Source organism: Penicillium griseofulvum (assembly GCF_001561935.1).
Source record: "Penicillium griseofulvum strain PG3 chromosome Unknown contig_84, whole genome shotgun sequence".
NCBI classification, from domain to species: domain Eukaryota; kingdom Fungi; phylum Ascomycota; class Eurotiomycetes; order Eurotiales; family Aspergillaceae; genus Penicillium; species Penicillium griseofulvum.
Genome location: NW_024467475.1, coordinates 1227074 through 1246219, shown reverse-complemented (window position 1 = coordinate 1246219; position 19146 = coordinate 1227074). Strand labels below are relative to the sequence as shown.

Genomic DNA, 19146 nt, shown 5'->3' with positions numbered 1-19146 from the left:
TTATTTGGCCCAGCCAATCAAATCTCCATCACCCTGTGCCGGGACTCTTCCGCTGCGACCTCACACGCAAGGCAAGGTGGATGATCCACCAGCTGTCCACTCATTGCATCCCCGAGACCCGCCAATCTGCCGGGTTTCAGATCCATCGGAGTCTGTGCTGCGGGGCTGTAGGGAGCTCGATCTAGTATTGGATATCCCGTCCTTTGGCTGTGTTCGTATATGTAGTTTGGTTTGTGAGATGACATGAATTTGACAGGTAGGGCTACAATGCTGTGTGACATATGACTTGTCATTCCGCCTCGTGTTTGACAGGCAGGAGCCATTGCACTTGCTTTTTGCTGGCAAATCCATTTCTATTTGTAGGATATATCGTCATATAATCGAGCTGTTGGAAAATCTGGCGAAATCTCTGAAATACCAAAAGGTAAAATCGGATACCAAATCCGACCCGCAACACCATAGCAACAGCCGCACCGACAGTGGTCTATAAAGACCCCAGCGTCAGTGTCTCAGAAAAGGACGACCATCATATCCCAACAACCGAGGCTACACAGTCCGGACCGGTCTTCCGCCCCGCCCGTCCGCTGCATCAACCTTGCAGCGGCAGCGGAGCCTGCTATCCAGGTATTTGGATGGTCGCATCACCGCGACAGGGATGAACCTGCAGCGGGGAACGAACGGCGGAGACCCCGACCAGTGGACCGCCCATCGCAGAAACTTAATCCTGCTTTTGCATCTGCAAGAGAGGAGACCTCTTCCCTCCCCCGTGCCTGTAGCCATATCTGGCGGGGCATAGTTATGTAGATCTTCAGACAAGTACAGCATTGTGTCGTATCGATGACAAAAGTGCAAGCCGTGTCCGCACAAATCCAAGACAACTTCAACTGTGTTCCACGGCCTGGGCCTGGGCCTGCTCCTTCTCAGTCTCCTTCATCTCCAAAGCCTCCATGTTCTCCTCCCACCTCGGAACATCAACCCTGCCTTCCCATTTGGAAATAACAACATCCCCCTTCCGTCCAAGCTGCCTTTCCGCCTTTTCTTCTTCGCCCTGGGCCTTGGGCTCCTCCGACGCGCCCGCATCAACCCCGGCAAAAACAGCCTGCACATCTAGCTCCTTCAACGCAGCTTCGTAAAGCACACGGATCTGCTCCCTCTTCTGTTGGCGTAGTTCCGCAATTTCAGTATTTCCACTGTCATCCGTCTTCGTAGCTGATCCAGTAGCAGAATGACCCATCCGCACAGCCTTCTTCACAACACCCGGCCCACTCCGCTCCTCGAACCCGCGTAGTAGTCCCTCCATAATGCCTAGTACGGTACCGGCGCGCATACCGAGCTGCGCGCCGACGGGGAAACCTCCGTCGAAGCCTTCTTGCACGTGCGCACCCTTTGAGGCGGACGTGCCGTCGCGGTAGCCTGCTGTGACATGTTGGCGACGGAGACTGGGGAGGTCGGAGGGTTCGGATGAGGCGATTGGGTTGGTTGACGCGATGGTTTCGTGGGGTGGGGAGGAGCCGAAGATGTCGTCCATGGAGTTGTCGACTGCGGGGTTGTCAGGTTGGGTGTGGGTTGACATTGTTGTTGCTGGGGAGGGTGGAGTCGAATGTCCGGATGATGAATCTGTGTTTGTCATTGAATTAATGACTTCGGTGTAGAGCTGTACGTTGGGAGAGTTGGCTGAGGAAAAAAAAGATGAGCGGGTCGGCGGGGTGATCCGTCGATCCACAGTCTATGTCATCTACTTCTTCATACGGATATCCATGATTGAGTCTAGTCTCTTGTCCGAAAGACTCAAATAAAATGATATTGATATGTTTGAGGTAACACAAGGTCAGTTACACGTGACCAATGTTATCCTCTGCTCTCATTTTGGTAGTTGTAGTTCTTTCGATGTATATACCGTCACCAATTGACCCTTCTCAACAACTTAGCCTGGCATTCTTTAAATGACCTTTTTTTCTACCTCGACAGAATCCAGTTCCTTCGTTGCAGCCGGTACAACGTCGACGCTCTATGCTATTGACGAAAATACCGTCATCAAGCTCCGTCCCCCACCAAGTTCCTCATCAAGCGATTTCGAGCGGCGAGCTTACGATATCGAAGTTCGCTGTTATAAACGACTTGGGCACCATAAACAAATTGTATCGTGCGAAGTGACCGAGGAAGGTCTCCTACTAGGACGGGGAACTTGTCTTCGCCGCACACTTCAGAGTGTTAGCGATTTAGACGTGAAGATTCGATGGGCGCAGGAAGCCGCGAATGGTCTTGCATATATCCATAGCAAGGGAATCATCCATGCAGACATTGGTTGTCACAATATCATTGTGGACGATACTGGGCACGTCAAGTTTATTGACTTCGCGGGCTCCGGCATTGACGATGAAGCCCCGTTAGTCTGCTACGAGTGGTGTAGCTTCCAGGCTGGTAATGAAATCGGCATAGGTACGGATATATTTGCTTTCGGGTCAATGCTTTTTGAACTGGAAACAGGGCGTGTGGCCTACAGTGAGTTGCAAGATACTCTGGGGATGGGGAGGCTAATGACAGTTGTTGGGGAATTGTTCGCAAAGAAGAAGTTTCCACCTGTGGAGATGCTGGTTTTCGGGTCTGTCATATCTGGTTGCTGGAATGGCAAATACATTTCAATGGAGGAAGTCCGTCGAGATATCGCTCAGTGTGAGGATTATTCGGAGGAAATGTTGTGAGCTGTTGGTCGTTGGGAGTTCTTAGCGGGTCGGGGCGATCTGTCGATCAAATCCAAGGAACGTCTAGTACATCGATGGTATGTTTATCCTGTTCAGTTTGTCTTATCATATACTCAATTTGTTGCCCCTTTGGATTATCGCATTTAACATCCTGAGAATAAAATGCAACGACTAACGCCATGCCCAGGTGGTGGGCCAGAATTGTCTTTGGCCCCCAAGCGCATCAGATGATGTGCCCAAAGCAGTTAGCAACCACGACTCCTGGCGGTCTACTTTTCAAATCTATGTGATGCTTATATGAACTCTTTTGCATATCATAATCACTCACAGCCATGTCCCGACGATCTATCCGCCTACTCGGCTACACCACCGTCGCCACCGGTATAGCCAGTTATGGCATCCACCGTGGACTCAGCCATCTAGAAGAAAAATACCCAGAACTTCCTCTCGCAGCAGGTAGCAAGGCCCTCAATAAACCGCAGAAAAATACCCAGCACTGCGCATATACCAACAGTTATGCTGCACAAATACCCCTACAAGCCCTAGAAGCACGCGTCCCAAGCTCAAAGACACCAACAAAAACAGAGCTCGAATATGCATGGGCTAGATCCGTCCTCGGAAGCAAGATATTACGAGCTGAGGGCTCTATCATCGGACTACTCACCAGTTTCCGCCTCACACCCGGCGATACAGGCAACTCAGCAGAAGGATTCTCGCCTGACGAAACCACCGGCGCGCCACGTCTTCTACTCAACGGTTTGATGCAAGTGCAGCGACTACCCGCTGCTGACGAAGATAGTAATGGACTGCTGGTCTCTGCTGAAATGCCCGACGGACCGCGCGAGTTCTTTGAGAAGATTGCGCGGTGGGGATATCCTTGGCGTCTGATGTCATCTCTGCGACATGAGATGAGTGTTTCGGAGCCGTTCCAGATGAAGGGACAGGGGATGTTTGTTGAGGTTCGGTTTACAAGTGCGCATGATTATGAGGTTGTGGATGAAGAGGGTGAGAACCAGAAGACTATCCCTGATTGGACTTTGAGAGTGCATCGTGGGTTTGCTAGGTTTATTCTTGATTGCACTGTTCGAGAGTTGCAGCGGGATGTTGGGAAATAATCCAGATCTCAAAATTGGGGAGTTTTTAATGCTGTGCGTTACGCTAGGTCTGATACCAACGGACACCTCGGCTCGAAGCGTAGTATCACCACTCAGAAGCTCTAGCGAGCTATGAGCAACAAATGAATCACCTCCACCCTAATACTGCACTCCGCTCTATCATCCCCAAGTACATACATACACTTGATGATTATTCACTTTGGAAGTACCTTCGATACCTTTTAAGTGAACAGATACCTTGGAGGGATGTTGTCTTCGCTTGAATTATATCGCAAGTCCATTTCTCCTGTACTTTACCTTTTCAAGAGATACCATGTCCCGCCATATGAACATCTGTCTGACACCCTATATATCACGCTGTACGCAGTATCAAAATTTCTCCAAACATCAAATCAGACCCATCTATTTCTCCCCACCTTCATCCTCACCACCCGCAACTGGAACACAAGGATTCCCATTGGGAACAACAGTCCATGCCTTGAACCCATTGTACAAATAACACACATCCCACCCATTGGTAATGCTCCCTAGCAGTCCATCCTCACCACCAGAACAATCAGACGAGGTGAACATGCAAAGATCGTACCGGTTCTCCTCCGACGGACTCTTCCACGAGATACTCTTGATGTTCGTTGAGTTGAATTGAGCAGTGTCCAATGCCTGACAGTCACGCGATTTCGCACCCGAGTAGTGGAGAATAGAGTATTGTATATTGTTCACGGAGCTATTGCATATCGGTGGTGCTTCACTGAGCAAACGGAAATCCCACTATGAAACATTAGCAGGGTTGACTAGAAACTTGGTTTCTTTAACGTACAGCTCTGTAGGCGAGGGCCGCGAGATCTTCAGGGCTGGGCAGTGCGTTCACCATCCATGGAAAGACGCTAACGACCGCTAAGCACGTGGAGAAGGATTTCATCATGGTACAGTTGACAGAGGTAAGAAGTAGGGAATAAGATCAGAAACAAGGAATGAGATGTACATTTAAAATATCCAGGAACAAGAGCATAATTGCTTCTTCTTAAACGCCATTCACATCCCAGTCGGTCTATTTTAAAACAAGATACATCTGCAGGAGCGGAGTCTGCGCTTCCAATCACATCCATTGATAGCCAGTCCAGACTCCGTCGGCTCGAGGAACCCCGTTTACCTGCAGCTAACAGGCCAGCTGGAAGAACTTGACCAAGGAAAAGCTAGCACGGAGTATTCCGTCGAGGGGTTTCGGATAGGTTTTCTCTTGGCATCGGGGGGAAAGCGTTAAGTCATTGAGATCTCATTGGCTGTGAGGGTGTCAGACGTGATTCCTGAAGGGTCCTATCTATATGCTATGGTACTTATTTCGTCAATTCAGGAACATCGCAGATGAGGGTTTGCTTGGCCTAAAAACGACGGGGGCGGTCTTACGTGCAGATTGAAATGGTAGTTTCTTAATAGCTTCCCATCGTGATATCGGTATAATATCGACGCATCCAGTTGAGTAATGGGAGTTTTAAGCAGGAGGAATTATAAAATCTGTGATAATTTTCGCCTATCTGGACAAAGGATGGTCCAATGTGTACTACTGGGTCCAATGTGTGCTGCCTGAACTGTGAGACTTTCTATCAGTAAACCATACGATGTTCCCTCATGCATTATGCTTCGTCTGGACCTTTTGATGCTCGTACAAACAAAAGAAGAAGAGGTAGACTATATACGCCACGAAAGAGGTGTTTCGGAGGGTATCGGTTATGATTCTCTATAAGCCCTTCTGATGCTTGGGGGAGACATGGGATAGGGCATTAGATATTAACCCGGACCATATTTGTACGCTCTATATCTGCTCAAAGAAGGAAGAGGGTTTAACGTGCTATATATAACAATACATAGCGTGTCTAAATTATTTATTTATTCAATCTATAAAATATCCCAGACAGCGGGTATACAAAGACATTACAAGCCGTCACGACACACCAAGAACCACAGCCAAGGGATATCACTCCCGCTGAGGATTGGACGACAACCGCCAAGCACGCAGAGGCAAGTCCTGTAGCTTCTGTGCAGCCGGCTTGATAAACATAATGAATGTAAGTGCACCAATGAGCACACAGAGCATGTTGGTCATATAGTAACCGTCACGGTCGACCTGGCAGGTACCGCCACCATTGATACAACGGTTCTTTTCTGGCTCAAGGGCGCAGGAGAATGATGATGTAATGAGGGCATCTTTAAGGGAGTCTGCGGGCGGGGCGATGGCTGGGGGAAGACATGTTGCTTGTGTGAACATGTCGACGAGTTTGAGAACGAAGATGCGGGGGAATGTTCCGCCCAGGTTGCAGACGCTGGTGATATGTTAGCTATTATGTGCATCATTTATTAACGGAAGGGCGAGGGTAGGTAGTAGGACTCACGTTGCAAGGAGAGTCATGTAAGTGCCGCCAATGGCTGGGTCGGCGATGCGGGCGTGGAACGCCGAAATGGCTACAAACATGACTGTGTTCATGAAAGTTGAGAGGACATGCTCGCCAATTACTGTCATCATGTACCACATTGGCACTTCTGCCGCAGTGGGGTAGATCATGACGGTTAATTGGGCGAGTACGGCGGCTGCCAGTCGTCCGATAAAGGCCCAACCCCAGAGGCGCATTGCTCCGTAGTTAGTTGACCACTGGCCGGCATAGTAACCAAGCATGATTTCAAAGGGGAAGTCGATCAAGACGACCAGAGCCATGTTGTCTTGGCCAAAGCCCTTGTCCAGGAGCTTGAGACTAGTGACTCCGTCATTGGCTTGGAAACCGATCTTGGCAATGAGATGAATCAGGATGATGGTCTGAATGTTCTTTAACTTCAGGACGCTCCACATGCTTTTATACACATCCATAATGCTGTCACGTTCCTTGGATCGCTCTTCCTTCTTGAGGAAGGCCAGACCACACGTCACGATCAGATAAGCCCAGCCCCAGAAGTTGAGATAAGTACCGAGGGAGAGCAGACCGCCCTCGCCGGGGACAGTTCGGAACCATCTGTTGGCAAAGTCTTTCGAGTTGAAAGCCAAGAAGACAGTGTAGGACAGGAAATGGCCCGCTGTCAATCCGACCGTTTGGGCGGTGGACGCGTATGAAATATTAGGCGGGGACATCAAAGTTATCGCCCATCCATCCACAGCAATATCCTGGGTGGCACAGAAAAGCACCAACATAAACCACCAGTATGTGAATTTCCACACGCCTGCTCCACCATTCGCGCCGGCCTGGACCATCATATCCTCGATATGGCCACCCATATAGATCATAGCTAATCCGGCAATCACCTGCACGGGGGTGATCCAGCTCTTGCGCCGACCAAAACGCGTACTCCAAACCGCATCGACAATAGGACTCCAAAACAATTTCAGCGAGTATGGGTATGAGGCGAGCGAGAAGATTCCAATCTGTCCATATGAAAGGTACGGTTTGAGTAGGAAGGGTACGGAGCCGGTGGCTAGGCCCATAGGGACTCCCTGGAGGAAATATAATAGAACCAGCAGTAGGAAGTTGCGGCGATCACTGCGTGGTAGGTTGTGGAAAGTTGTGTTCGTCTGGACTGGGGTTTGGGGTACGAGCGGCTCGTTATCGAGGGAGAAGGAAGGCCTTGACATAAGTTGGGCTGTTCTTTCGGCGGAGGACTCCGTGGAGGGAGTGTCCCTCCTGCGCATTTCGATGCCGTTATTCATCTTGCCATTCGCACGTCCGTTTGACCCGGTAGCAACTTTCAGGTTGGGTTTGGAGCGGCGTTTCGAGATGCTCGCGTTCTTGCGTGTCATTGAAAGTTATGTTATGGTGGGGAGAGATTGCCTTCGTCAACTTCGTCCTGATTGGATCGAGGACCGAAGTTGGTATTATGATACTGAATAATGAAAGGGATGGTGCGAGGGTTGAGCTTTGAAGGGGCCAGTCTTAAATACCCTGTAGAATCTGAGAATGAAGGAGTGAATGAGGGATATGAAAAGAAAGAAACCTCATGGATGTTTGGTGGGGGATCGAACCGGATGACAAAAGACATGAGGCAAGCTGTCCTCTTGGCTTTGCAGATCCGGGGAGTCGGGGGAATATCTATTTTAGTCTCGATATAGAAAAGAGTTCAACTTGTGTATAGACATAGAAAAGCACATTGAAAAGGACATTGATATGATAATGATGATATATATTGTCTCTATTTGTTACACACATAGCTCTTGATGCTACATGTATGAGGTCACATCAAACGGTAGGACTGCAGAATTTAAGCATACCATATCAGATCGATATAGATCGATATACTCCATAATCCAAGTAAAACCTCAGCCTAGACACCTATAAGGCTTAGTCTACAAGGATCTCCCCATGTGTTCAGGCCTTGCAATCAATCTCAGTTAACCCCAACCATATGATCGCGTCAACGTCGGCCGCGATCACGTGCCGCAAATAAACAACTTCTCCAATTCCTCCACGCATCTAGCCTACCTTCTATCCCCAGGTCGCAAGGGAAGATTCAATAAAATAACACCATCTAAACTACCCTACACAGCTCCCAAAACCAACCTGAAACATCCAAAATGGCATCTCGCGCCCCCGCATCACCAGATCCCGAAGAAGAAGAACTAGACACAGAGATCGCCTCAATTCGCGCAGAAAGTAAGCAAGCATCCCAACCAAAATCCAGCTCCAAACCCCAAACTAACCCAATCAAGTCCGAAATCTCCAAAAACACAAGCGCATCCTCACATCCAGCCTCCTAACAACCGACCCAATCCAAAAACTCCTCCGCAAATCCAAACCCAACCCCGCAAATCAAACCGACCCCCTCGCAACAATCTCCCCCCTCGTCCACGCCGCCGGTGCACACACGTCCTCAAACCACCACCGCATCGCCTTCGGCGCAACAGCCTTCCCATTCAAAGATCCATCCCCAACAGCCCCCGCCGGACCCCTCCTCGGCGTCCGCATCGACGTATGCGCGCGCAACGGCCGCTTCGCGAAACCATACTACATCCTCCTCCAATCAGAGCGGCATAATTCAGGTTTGGGTTCGGGCTCTAGTTCGAAGATATTAAAGGTATATCGACACACAGTGCCGGGATTTATATCTATCGCAAAACTAGAGAGTGTCTATCTACCGCTTGGTGTCTCGCGCAATGGAGACGGGAATAGTGAGAGAGATTCATCTAACGAGGCCGAACCCGCAAAGCCGTCGAAGAGCGGTAGCTCCACCCGAAAGCAAGATCTACGGGGGTTTGTACGTGAGCTTCGGAGGGAGCTTGTGGCTTGGCATATGCGTGTTGATGCGGTTGAGTTCCTACGTGAGAAATTGGGTTTTGTTGGTGAGGGTGGGGCGTCTTTGCCGTTTGATGTTTCGCCAGATCGGGATACGGGGATTGTGTCTTTGGCTGCTGTCTCGCTGGAGACGCGGTATGTACGTGTTGAGTGGGTTGATGGGAGGGTTGGGCGGTTTAAGTTGTCTAATGTTGGGGTTGTGGAGCGGGCTGTTGTTATTGGGGACGAGGGGCGGGATAAGAAGATTGAGGATGCGATGACCGGTGGTGGTGGGAGGGTTGAGACGGTTTTGGATAGGTTGAGGGTGGATGTGTTGACTGGATCACCGCTATGAGGTGATATGATGTTTTGTTTTTTCAGCAAGTGATACCCCGATGTGCAGTCTTTTAAGTTGAATTTGAATTTCATTGTAGCTAAATTATAAACAGGCTATGTCTATTGAATGGTCTCTATCAAATGCTATGCTATCATGAGACCGAAAGCCGCCGCAATGCATGTATGTATAGGGCACTGGTTAATCCAAAAGGAGGCTTCAAAATTATTACAAGAAGGGTAAGGTGGATAGCAGGGATAGAAGGGTGATTAAAAGGGTATATTGAGTAGATGTCGTGTCATCGTCTCCAAATTAAAGAGGCTTGCAATCCTGGCTGGGATGGATTGTATCTGGGGTTGAAGTTTCGAGTGGTGAGTGTCCGGCAGCAGGAGTGTTGGGGTTTGTGAATGTGAGATGCGGCAAAGGGCCATATGATTGGCCATGTCGCACCTCCAAATGGCGACGTAGGACAGCCGCTTCCAAATACCAGCGGTGTCGCAAAGTCGTCGCTTTCGTATCCAAGGCTTGCATGAGAGCGGCTTCTTCTTGTTGGTGCTTGGTTCGCAAGGTCGCAATATCCTGCGCGTGTCGGTTACACATTTCATCCAATTCCTTTTCCATACGCGCTGTGGCTTCCTGCAGCTTGAGTTCTTGGCGGTCACGAAGCACCTTGATACGGGCATGGTGGAGCTGGTCCATGGTTTTGTGGGAGTGGTATTGTTGATGAAGCTGCTCCATGTGTTGGCGAGTGAGTACGCGGGCTGGGGGAGTTGACTCGAATTCCGAGAACGATTCCGATGATCGCTCGGCTGCGATCGATGTTCTGGAAGATGTGCCAGCGGGAGATGGCGGTGGGCTGGCGTTGCGGAGGAACCCCTCCATATGCTTGATGCGAGTGCGCGAGTTCATTTTGGCTCGATCGAATTCGCGTTGCTGTTCGATTTCCACGGCTAGCTGTCGCTCTTCGATTTGTGCTATGGCTTCGATATTCTGTGGAAGCACTTGTTAGCATAGAAACAAATAACAGAAGTTTAAAAAGCGAACATTATCCCGTTTCTCATCCTCCTGGCGCTGGTTGTCAGACTGCTGCTCTGAGAGAGCGGTCTGGTGCCGACGCCGGAGGGTACTTAGAGCGGCATCTTGAAAAGCGAGATGTCGGTCCCTTTCCATCCGATGCCGCTCGTGCATCTCACTTAGCTCCGGATCGTCCAGACTTCTTTGTAACATCTCTTTGCTAAACAGAGGAATTGCCAACCTAGGAAGCGATGCCTCGGTGCTCGCACGGGGTGGCACATTCTCATGGGCATCATTATCAGGTTCCGGTTTAGACTCGAAGAAAACATGTTCAACGTCTTTATCGCTGGTGGATACAGTCATGCGCGGATCCGAGGGTAAGACAAGGGCCGAGGACGTGCGCTTCTTGCGGAAATTGATTCTCCCAATGGCAGACTTCAAGCTGCTCCGTCGCTTCTCCTTCTTGTCGGCAGAGGCGACGCTGAGAATTGAGTGCCGATGCGACTTGGCCTCAAATGGATCATTATATCCGTGCCCCAGGCCCGTTTTCCCCTCACTGGAGCAAAATGAAGTGGGGCGCGTAGACAACGAAGCCAGCGATCGCGTACTGCCAGGCTTAATGCGATCCGAGGCAAGTGTGATGTCCGATAACGACGCAACGATCTGATCGAGCACGGATGGAAGGGGGTACGATGGATCGTGGGACGGAGTGACGGAGCCGCACGAATTCCGATCGGTTGATGATCCAGAAGATAGTACTGGCTCGGAGAGATCGCCCATTCCTGAGCCTATCGAGGCAGCTAGTGGCACTTGGATATCTGGCATTTTCAGACCCAGTTGTTCGGCTTCTTCAGCTAGATGTTGCGCCTGCGCTGCTTCGGATTCAGGTGAGGGGTGATGAAGGACATCAATGCGATATTGGGCCTCATCAAATATGGGCCCGTTGCTCAACTCCATATGTACAGTTATAGGCGCCTAACCAGCGGGCGCACATAAAGGTCAAGTGATAATAGTCCACATGGACAAGATTTCTTTTCTATGACGGCATCCAGGAGATGTTGAAGGAGGGGTTTGTAACAGTGTGGGTAAGAGGGTCAAAGCTAGTAAGGGGCCAGAAGTTTGAAAGGGGAAAACAAAGGATACCTTTTTGTGTTTCCTCATGTTTTTTCGTTTTAGGAAATTTCAGTCAAAAAAAAATAAATCAAAGACCCACGGATGACCCTGACGCAATCCCTGGTTCTACTCCGGGACAATGGGGTCATTTTGAAACGGGCTAAGCTTGAAGTTGTTTATATTGCATACTAACCCTTTTATACTAATTAGAGATACATATATATTACAAGCAAATATCAAGCTCTCATTGCACAGATTAAACATCTCGGCATTTAGATAGCCTCACGCCAACGCGCAGTTCCAACTATATGCGTTTGATCCCTGGGAATATCCCTTGATTCAGCCTCCTGCCACATTGGGAATATAGGGCTTAGGGCTATTGGACTAGCCTCGGTCCAAAGGAAAGTATGCATCATGCCATAGATCAGGCCAGACATATCAGGAGATCCAATTTGAATATATATAAACTAGTTCGACCCGTTTAACATGTCAAATGCCAGTTGATAAGCCCGCTCTTTGGCTTGGTACTGGGGAGTTCCCACCTTCGTGTTCTTATCCCATCCATGGCTACAGCCCTGCATGCGCTCGCTGACCACATGCCAGCCTGGCTGCTCTTTGATCTTCTGGGCCAGTGCCTCTCCCTCAGGTGCCAGGGTATCCCCATCTGTGGTGATCATAAGAACACGTCGTGGGAATCGGTCCACTTGGGAATAGAGCGGCGAAATGCGCGGATCCCGTTTGTCCAGGGATGGGGGGATATAGCAGCGATCGAACAGGCGCATGACCGGAATAGGGATTACAAAGTCAGCACGGGCCGGCGCGATCTTTGTACTGGGATCAGGGCTCAAATCGGTCACAGGATAGATTGCTATCAAGCAGCGGAATGTATCCGGAGGGAAGATATTTGAAGCCGCGGCAAGCCCGAGGTTGCTACCAGCACTAAATCCAGATATAGATACACGACTCAAATCAAATTCGTCTGGACGTGCGAATACATATTTGATAGTGTCTTCCACATCGTTCAGGGCGGCGGGAAAGGGGTGTTCTGGTGCCAGGCGATATCGGACGTCCAAGACAGTGTGTTTGGTTTCATGACTGACTCGTCGACAAAATTCATCATCGCCCCCATGCAGGGGTAGTACGAAGCCACTTCCGTGAAAGTTGATTAAGACAGGTGTTGGGCCAGAGGTGGACGGTCGATACAGGTGAACCTTGATGGTTCGAGCAGCATCCCTGGATTGGATTTGGCGGATTTCATCTGGATTGGCAGATACATTTCTGCGAAACCCCATGAATGTTCGGATGATAAATGCGAAGCATTTATTGTAATAATACATGGGGGTACCCATTGTTGGCGTGGAAGGATGTAGTTTGTTGAAGCTGAGTCTCAGCCGAGGCATGGGATCAGGATGTCGCTCCTGATCTTCACGCTCTGCTAGTCTGACATATTGCACCTAGCCCAAGGTACTAGCTTGAAATTGACTAACATGTGGCATTCCTCGTAATATAATGGTATCTGTCCAATAGTGTTCATTAGGGATCCATCTAACTATAACTATTTAGTTAAGGAGATTGATGTCCGAACTACAAGGCACCCCCATGCAGTACAGTGAACTACCGTGTAACTTTTCCCGGAAATCTGAATGACTGGGGGAACCTTGTCAAGCCTATAGTACCCCGTAATTATATTTTATATCCACTTTCCTGCAAATATTATCCTTCTATAGTTATAACCTCTTTATTGCGAACCATGCGAGTATGGTGGTGCGTTGATATATAATATCGCACGTGGCAGTATTCAACATCCTATCAATGAGCTCTCAATTCCCCGCATTCGAAAACTTCCACGCAGAGCCTCATTGCTTTCCACGCACCCTGTCTGCCAATCAAAATGACTGCCTGTCGTCGTCACGCCCATCCCAACATTGCCATCCATCCCATCTACTATTCACTTTTGGAATCCTAACGTGTTTGGGAAACAACCACTCTAATTTCCATAACCTCTAGTCTCGGCTTCCATTAACCAAACAAAGACTACTTATCGAGCTGTATAGGAGTCTAGAGATATCTCGCTTTCAACCTCACCATCTACACGCAATTTACAGGATGTCCGTCAACAACAATTTCACAGTCTTCATTCGCTTGCCATTTCCGAGAGGTGACTTTGTCGACCCGCCACCTGCAAGTCCCCCCAGAAGAAACCCCTTGAGCATTCACTGACATAAACAGGTGAAATGGGATGCATCGAAAGACCAAGCGCTCTGGGATATTCTTTCTCGGCCATCTAAAGGCGACATAGACTGTACGTGTTAATTCATTTTCCAGGTTTAGCTTTTCTTTGCTTTAGTATCGCTGACATCACCATAGGGAAAGCTCTGTAACTACACTCTGCCCCTAGCACTTCCAAGCCGAGGGCTGCTAACATGGTTGGTTTAGGGCAGAGAATTTCGATGTCACATTGCAGTTTCTTCTTCAGCAGGCAGCATGGCTTTATGATCGTCAGCTGTCACAGGTTCGAGCTCAAATGCGTAAGGTCGGCACTACACAGTCGAACGCTCCTTCCCCGGCCCCAGGATCTATCTCTGGCAGTACCGCCTTGGGTGGACAGTCACAGAAAGAAACGCCAGTACCAGGTATATCCCGTACTTCACTATATATTCTCTACACAATACCTAGGGCTAACAACTCAACAGGTTTTCGGGCGCCATCACGGCAAGTATCTCAACAGAAAGAGATTCCTCTACGAGGTATGCACAGAACCCCTGCCCGCCGTCGCATAGGTGATGTGATATTGCCAATGAATTGTACGCGTTTAACATCGACTGCAGCCTCCGATAACCGGCGTACGAGCTTTACATCAACTACAGCTACTAACCAAACTCGTGGATCTCGGGAGCCCATACGCACCGGCACGCCAACAATCGACGACAAAGAACCACGCTGGGATTCTTTTGGTCGTCGGCCTTTGGCTGTGAAACGAGAAATGTCACCCATCGCATCTTTGCCCCGATCCCCAACACTTGAAGAAGAGCCTCTATCCTCGAGCTCATCGGAAGAGTCGGGATCCGACGATGAAGACACAAATCGGCGTGCACCTAGATTCAAACGATTTGGCAAGTTTTCTACCCATCGCTCTACTTTCCGAGATGACGAGGACGACGAAGAAGACACTCCAGCGTTCCTCCCCCTGTCCCGAGAACACGAGCATACGCATCGGGAGCGGCCAGTCCAGGAACTTAGCGCAACGCTCCGTTTAGATGCTGAGCGAGCAGCGGCACAGCGGCGGCGTCCCGAGCAGCGGCCTGGCCCTAGAGCCCCCGTAGCTACAGAATCATCTACTAGCTCTATGAGCTCCGGTGGGCGTGGCAGCGTACCCGGTGGAATCAGACAGACCAGTGAGGGGTCGATACTGAGCCCTCTGCGCACTGCCGGGCGTCAAAATTCGCGCAAATCTACTGCGTCCGGTCGTGAAACTAGTGATGGTACCCCCAGCATGGGAAGTAGCTTCAGTGACCTCGACGGTATGTGCCTCAAACCCGAGGATTCTGGATTTCAACTGATCGACTCGTCAGACGCAAGCGTTACTCAATCAGCACTGGAGGAGGCCCTTCTAAGCAACATGCAACATGGTGGAATGGCCAGTCGGATGAGTACCATCAGCCAAGCCTTGCGCAGCCGGTATTTGCAGTGAAATACATAGCGTCTTTTTGACATTTATAACGTGTAGGTATGATGTGTATGATGTAGCTCATGCGGGGTGTCCGCATATGGCACACACGTGACTGTCACCTCGGCATCTCGGTGATGCGCACCAGTGACATTTTGGATATCTTCAAATTTGTCCGGGAGTAAGGAGCTCTCTATACCCAGATATTCCAAGTATTCACAGTCACGGATCGGTCAAACGGGAGCGCTAGTGCCGGATCAGGCCGTTCAATCTCAACGTCTATACCATATGATGGAGGGGTAGCTCAACCTAGCTATCCAGTTTCCTTGAAAAAGCCAGTTGCATGTACAACACAAAGAATAATTCGATATTCTGAAACAAAAACCACATCCTCGGCCAATCGTGGAAAGCTGACCGACATCAAAGAAAAACCCCACCAAGGTATAAAGGCGCGAAGCGGCATCCTCGGCTTTTTCCAACGTTATTAATTGCAGTTCACCTCAACGGCCGATCTTACGATCGCAATTGTTCAACCATCTCCCTCCAGCGTTTCTATCATCATTCACAATGGCCTCCCCATTAGTCGGCGAAATGTCACCAGCGGCAGCAGAATCCGTCTATTTCAACGAATACCCCCCACCAAAGGACCTACCACGACATGAAGCCCTCGCACGCGCATTCATTGACCTTCACGTGGAGGAAAGTCGCCGAGTAGTACTCGTCACATCTGGTGGCACAACGGTACCACTGGAAGCGCAAACCGTACGATTCATCGACAACTTCTCTGCCGGAACTCGAGGTGCCACATCAGCAGAGTACTTCCTTGAGCAGGGATACGCAGTGATCTTCCTGCACCGACAGTACAGTCTTCTACCATACTCGCGACACTACAGTCACTCAACCAATTGCTTCCTAGACTTCATGGACGAAGCGCCGGCGTCGCCGGACTCCTCCAACCCAGACCATGGACCTATCATGGTGCGCGACGAGTACCAAGACCAGATGCGCAGTGTGCTCCGGAAATACCGGTATGCCAAACAGCACAACCGTCTCCTCCTGTTGCCGTTCACGACAGTCTCTGAGTACATGTTCGAGCTTCGGTCGATCGCGAAGCTGATGCGACCGCTTGGCCCGAATGCGCTATTCTACCTTGCGGCTGCTGTCAGTGATTTCTTCATCCCGCGCAGCCGCATGGCAGAGCACAAGATTCAATCTGGAGAGTTGCCTCCCCATATGCAGGGCAGCGCAATCTCATCGAATGAAATCTACACGGGCGAGAATGAAGAAAAGCCCTCGTCAAATAGCAAGAAGCTCGTCGTCAACCTCGATCCCGTGCCCAAGTTTCTTCACCAGTTGGTGGATGGATGGGCTCCGGAGGGCAGTATGGTTGTCTCGTTCAAACTGGAGACAGATCCATCGCTGCTTGTCTACAAGGCGCGCACTGCACTGCAGCGTTACTCTCACCACCTGGTGATTGGCAATTTGCTTTCCACCCGCAAGTGGGAGGTGGTTTTCATTACGCCTGATGAGCCGCATGAGCGCTGGATCCGGGTTCCCAAGACCAGGCGCAGTAAGAGTATCTCCGGTGTTGAGGATCTGGTTGGGTTGGCGGAGGCTAAGAAGGGGAATTCGTCGACTCTGGAGCAGGCGGATGCTCAGCAGATTGATGAGACCAGTCGGGATGGCATTGAGATTGAGAGTATTATTATTCCCGAGTTGGTTAAGCTGCACACAAAGATGATTGAGAAGAAGACGCAAGCTGCGCAGTGATACTTGGGAGATGTACAATTCAATATGAATAAATAATGGTCTTGTCGGTCTTGTAGTTGAATCAATTACTGGTATCCAATTCATGTAGTACTGTATATCTATATAATGTCCTTATACATAGAAGCTTGCCATGCACATCCCGTACATATTTTAATCGTTCTACCGCGTTTTAGTCTTGTCCGCATAGCGTGGTAGGCTACCCTAGGCTAACTATGTACAGAAGGGGATATGCTGTATATAATTGACACCGATTGAACTCTTGAATGCTTCAAATATTCATTTGTTCAGCTATTCAATGTGTCCTTATATTCTGCACTGCCCGCCGCTGATCCTAGGTGGATCCTGACGTCGTGTGGGACCGAAGCTCTTTAGCCCCTGAAATGAAGTCTGGGATATCTCGATATTACAGTAAATGAATCAGCTATTATATCTGAAGCAACACATATTCAATTCAAGGGGCAAGTATTTGAAACCAAATTCCACTTCCAAGGTTGGCCTACGCGTCCGATGTGTCAGCAAGCAGCGAACCTACGTCGATCATCTTAGCGTCCACATTTCCCCAGCTCTTTGCCCTTTTGGTTCAACAGGAGAGGGGAACACGGTAAACGGTCTTTCACCTGAGCAACTGCTCTGGAACAAAAACAAAGAATGACCAATTGATCTATTTCCTGTTTGGCGTACTCAAATTCCTCAGAATGGTCCCCCGCCGGTCCAGTCGTCGCCTGATTGCAGTTGCAAGCATCATTGCGCTCTTCTTCCTCTACCACATCAGCTCCTTCTCCAGTCACAATCGCCAATGGCAGCCTCACTTCACAACAACAACAGAGGTAACCCCGGTCCTCGATGAGAATGGCGAACCAGCCCCATTCTGCCCACCTCTACCCGGCATCGAAGATGTACTCGTGGTAATGAAGACCGGAGTGACGGAATCCCGCGAGAAAGTCCCCATCCACTTCAACACAACCCTACGATGCGTCCCGAACTTCGTAATATACTCCGACTTCGAAGAAGAAATCGAAGGCGTCAAAATCCACGATGTCCTTCGTGACATGGACAGCTCCGCAAAGAACAACCCAGACTTCGACTTCTACCACCGCATCCTGAAATACGGCCGCAAGGGTCTAGAACAGCAAGATTTCGCCGACGAAGCAAACTCCGCCCTCGGAAAACCGAACAACCCAGGTTGGAAGCTCGACAAATGGAAGTTCCTCCCAATGGCACAGGAAGCGCTACGCCACAAGCCAAACGCAAAGTGGTTCGTCTTCATCGAAGCAGACACCTACATCTCCTGGCCAACGGTCATGACCTGGCTGGCCCGGTTCGACCACACAAAGCCACACTATCTCGGCACCGAGACCCAGATCGCAGATGTTATTTTCGCCCATGGAGGCTCGGGCTTCGTGCTCTCGAACCCGGCCCTACAACGTGCCTCGGACGAATACACCACGCGTGAGGTCGAGCTGAACCAATACACAGATCATCATTGGGCTGGCGATTGCGTGCTAGGCAAGGTCCTCAGCGACGCAGGCGTCAATCTACACTTCACATGGCCGATCATTCAAAACTCCAATATCGGCGAACTGGACGAGTTCACCATAGACTTCTACCGGAAACCATGGTGTTTCATCGCCGTATCCCTCCACCATCTCTCACCAACCGACATCGAGAATTTATGGAAATTCGAACAAAAGCGCTGGCGTGATGTGGGTGAACCCAATCCCTATAATCTACTTAATCCCCTTCCCCTTCATTCCATACCACAATTACCTTTCCTAACCAGATCCCCTTCATAGAAAAACAAACGCATCCTCCTCCACGGCGACCTCTTCCGCGAATACATCTCCCCAGAAATAAGCAGTCAACCCAAACGCCAAAACTGGAATAACATGGCAAGCGATGAGCAGCCCTTCGCCAAAACCTTCGAAGACTGTCGCTTAATCTGCGAGACGGAGAAATCATGTGTGCAATTCGCATTCCGCGAAGATAAATGCTACACGAGTCACAACCCGCGCCTTGGAAATGCCCTCGGTGATGCGACCTCAGGCTGGATCCCTAGTCGCATTCGCGATATGACACAGAAGAAGGGCTTGTGTCGGAAGCCTGATTTCGGGGATTAAGGGGTGTGATACTATGTGTCGATACTGGTATTGCTTTTTCTGAAAATCTCCGTGTTATGTTATCCTTT

General features: G+C 49.8%; 11 protein-coding genes across 11 annotated transcripts; 6 read left to right on the top strand and 5 right to left on the bottom strand.

Moving 5' to 3' along the window:
• Positions 1 to 880: 880 nt before the first annotated feature.
• On the bottom strand, positions 881 to 1630 carry PGRI_050130 (Yae1 family protein; the record flags this gene model as incomplete). The annotated part of the gene is made up of 1 exon (XM_040792726.1): positions 881 to 1630. One exon carries the CDS (start codon positions 1628 to 1630, stop codon positions 881 to 883), a length of 750 nt encoding a protein of 249 aa, XP_040644693.1.
• Positions 1631 to 1943: 313 nt separating this feature from the next.
• PGRI_050120 (uncharacterized protein) lies at positions 1944 to 2702 on the top strand (the record flags this gene model as incomplete). The annotated part of the gene is made up of 1 exon (XM_040792725.1): positions 1944 to 2702. One exon carries the CDS (start codon positions 1944 to 1946, stop codon positions 2700 to 2702), a length of 759 nt encoding a protein of 252 aa, XP_040644692.1.
• A 332-nt stretch (positions 2703 to 3034) lies between these two features.
• Positions 3035 to 3817, top strand: PGRI_050110 (uncharacterized protein; the record flags this gene model as incomplete). Its single annotated transcript, XM_040792724.1, has 1 exon — positions 3035 to 3817. The coding sequence occupies one exon, from the start codon at positions 3035 to 3037 to the stop codon at positions 3815 to 3817; it is 783 nt and encodes a 260-aa protein (XP_040644691.1).
• Positions 3818 to 4219: 402 nt separating this feature from the next.
• On the bottom strand, positions 4220 to 4739 carry PGRI_050100 (uncharacterized protein; the record flags this gene model as incomplete). Its single annotated transcript, XM_040792723.1, has 2 exons — positions 4220 to 4585; positions 4635 to 4739. 2 exons carry the CDS (start codon positions 4737 to 4739, stop codon positions 4220 to 4222), a joined length of 471 nt encoding a protein of 156 aa, XP_040644690.1.
• Positions 4740 to 5789: 1050 nt separating this feature from the next.
• On the bottom strand, positions 5790 to 7595 carry PGRI_050090 (SD08430p; the record flags this gene model as incomplete). Its single annotated transcript, XM_040792722.1, has 2 exons — positions 5790 to 6135; positions 6205 to 7595. 2 exons carry the CDS (start codon positions 7593 to 7595, stop codon positions 5790 to 5792), a joined length of 1737 nt encoding a protein of 578 aa, XP_040644689.1.
• A 771-nt stretch (positions 7596 to 8366) lies between these two features.
• PGRI_050080 (uncharacterized protein) lies at positions 8367 to 9418 on the top strand (the record flags this gene model as incomplete). Its single annotated transcript, XM_040792721.1, has 2 exons — positions 8367 to 8445; positions 8502 to 9418. The coding sequence occupies 2 exons, from the start codon at positions 8367 to 8369 to the stop codon at positions 9416 to 9418; spliced, it is 996 nt and encodes a 331-aa protein (XP_040644688.1).
• A 291-nt stretch (positions 9419 to 9709) lies between these two features.
• PGRI_050070 (uncharacterized protein) lies at positions 9710 to 11368 on the bottom strand (the record flags this gene model as incomplete). The annotated part of the gene is made up of 2 exons (XM_040792720.1): positions 9710 to 10387; positions 10442 to 11368. The coding sequence occupies 2 exons, from the start codon at positions 11366 to 11368 to the stop codon at positions 9710 to 9712; spliced, it is 1605 nt and encodes a 534-aa protein (XP_040644687.1).
• Positions 11369 to 11991: 623 nt separating this feature from the next.
• Positions 11992 to 12873, bottom strand: PGRI_050060 (putative esterase/lipase; the record flags this gene model as incomplete). The annotated part of the gene is made up of 1 exon (XM_040792719.1): positions 11992 to 12873. The coding sequence occupies one exon, from the start codon at positions 12871 to 12873 to the stop codon at positions 11992 to 11994; it is 882 nt and encodes a 293-aa protein (XP_040644686.1).
• Positions 12874 to 14048: 1175 nt separating this feature from the next.
• PGRI_050050 (uncharacterized protein) lies at positions 14049 to 15215 on the top strand (the record flags this gene model as incomplete). The annotated part of the gene is made up of 3 exons (XM_040792718.1): positions 14049 to 14157; positions 14218 to 14271; positions 14353 to 15215. The coding sequence occupies 3 exons, from the start codon at positions 14049 to 14051 to the stop codon at positions 15213 to 15215; spliced, it is 1026 nt and encodes a 341-aa protein (XP_040644685.1).
• Positions 15216 to 15758: 543 nt separating this feature from the next.
• On the top strand, positions 15759 to 16961 carry PGRI_050040 (phosphopantothenate--cysteine ligase CAB2; the record flags this gene model as incomplete). Its single annotated transcript, XM_040792717.1, has 1 exon — positions 15759 to 16961. The coding sequence occupies one exon, from the start codon at positions 15759 to 15761 to the stop codon at positions 16959 to 16961; it is 1203 nt and encodes a 400-aa protein (XP_040644684.1).
• A 695-nt stretch (positions 16962 to 17656) lies between these two features.
• On the top strand, positions 17657 to 19078 carry PGRI_050030 (glycosyltransferase family 31 protein; the record flags this gene model as incomplete). The annotated part of the gene is made up of 2 exons (XM_040792716.1): positions 17657 to 18664; positions 18755 to 19078. The coding sequence occupies 2 exons, from the start codon at positions 17657 to 17659 to the stop codon at positions 19076 to 19078; spliced, it is 1332 nt and encodes a 443-aa protein (XP_040644683.1).
• Between the last annotated feature and the right edge of the window lie 68 nt (positions 19079 to 19146).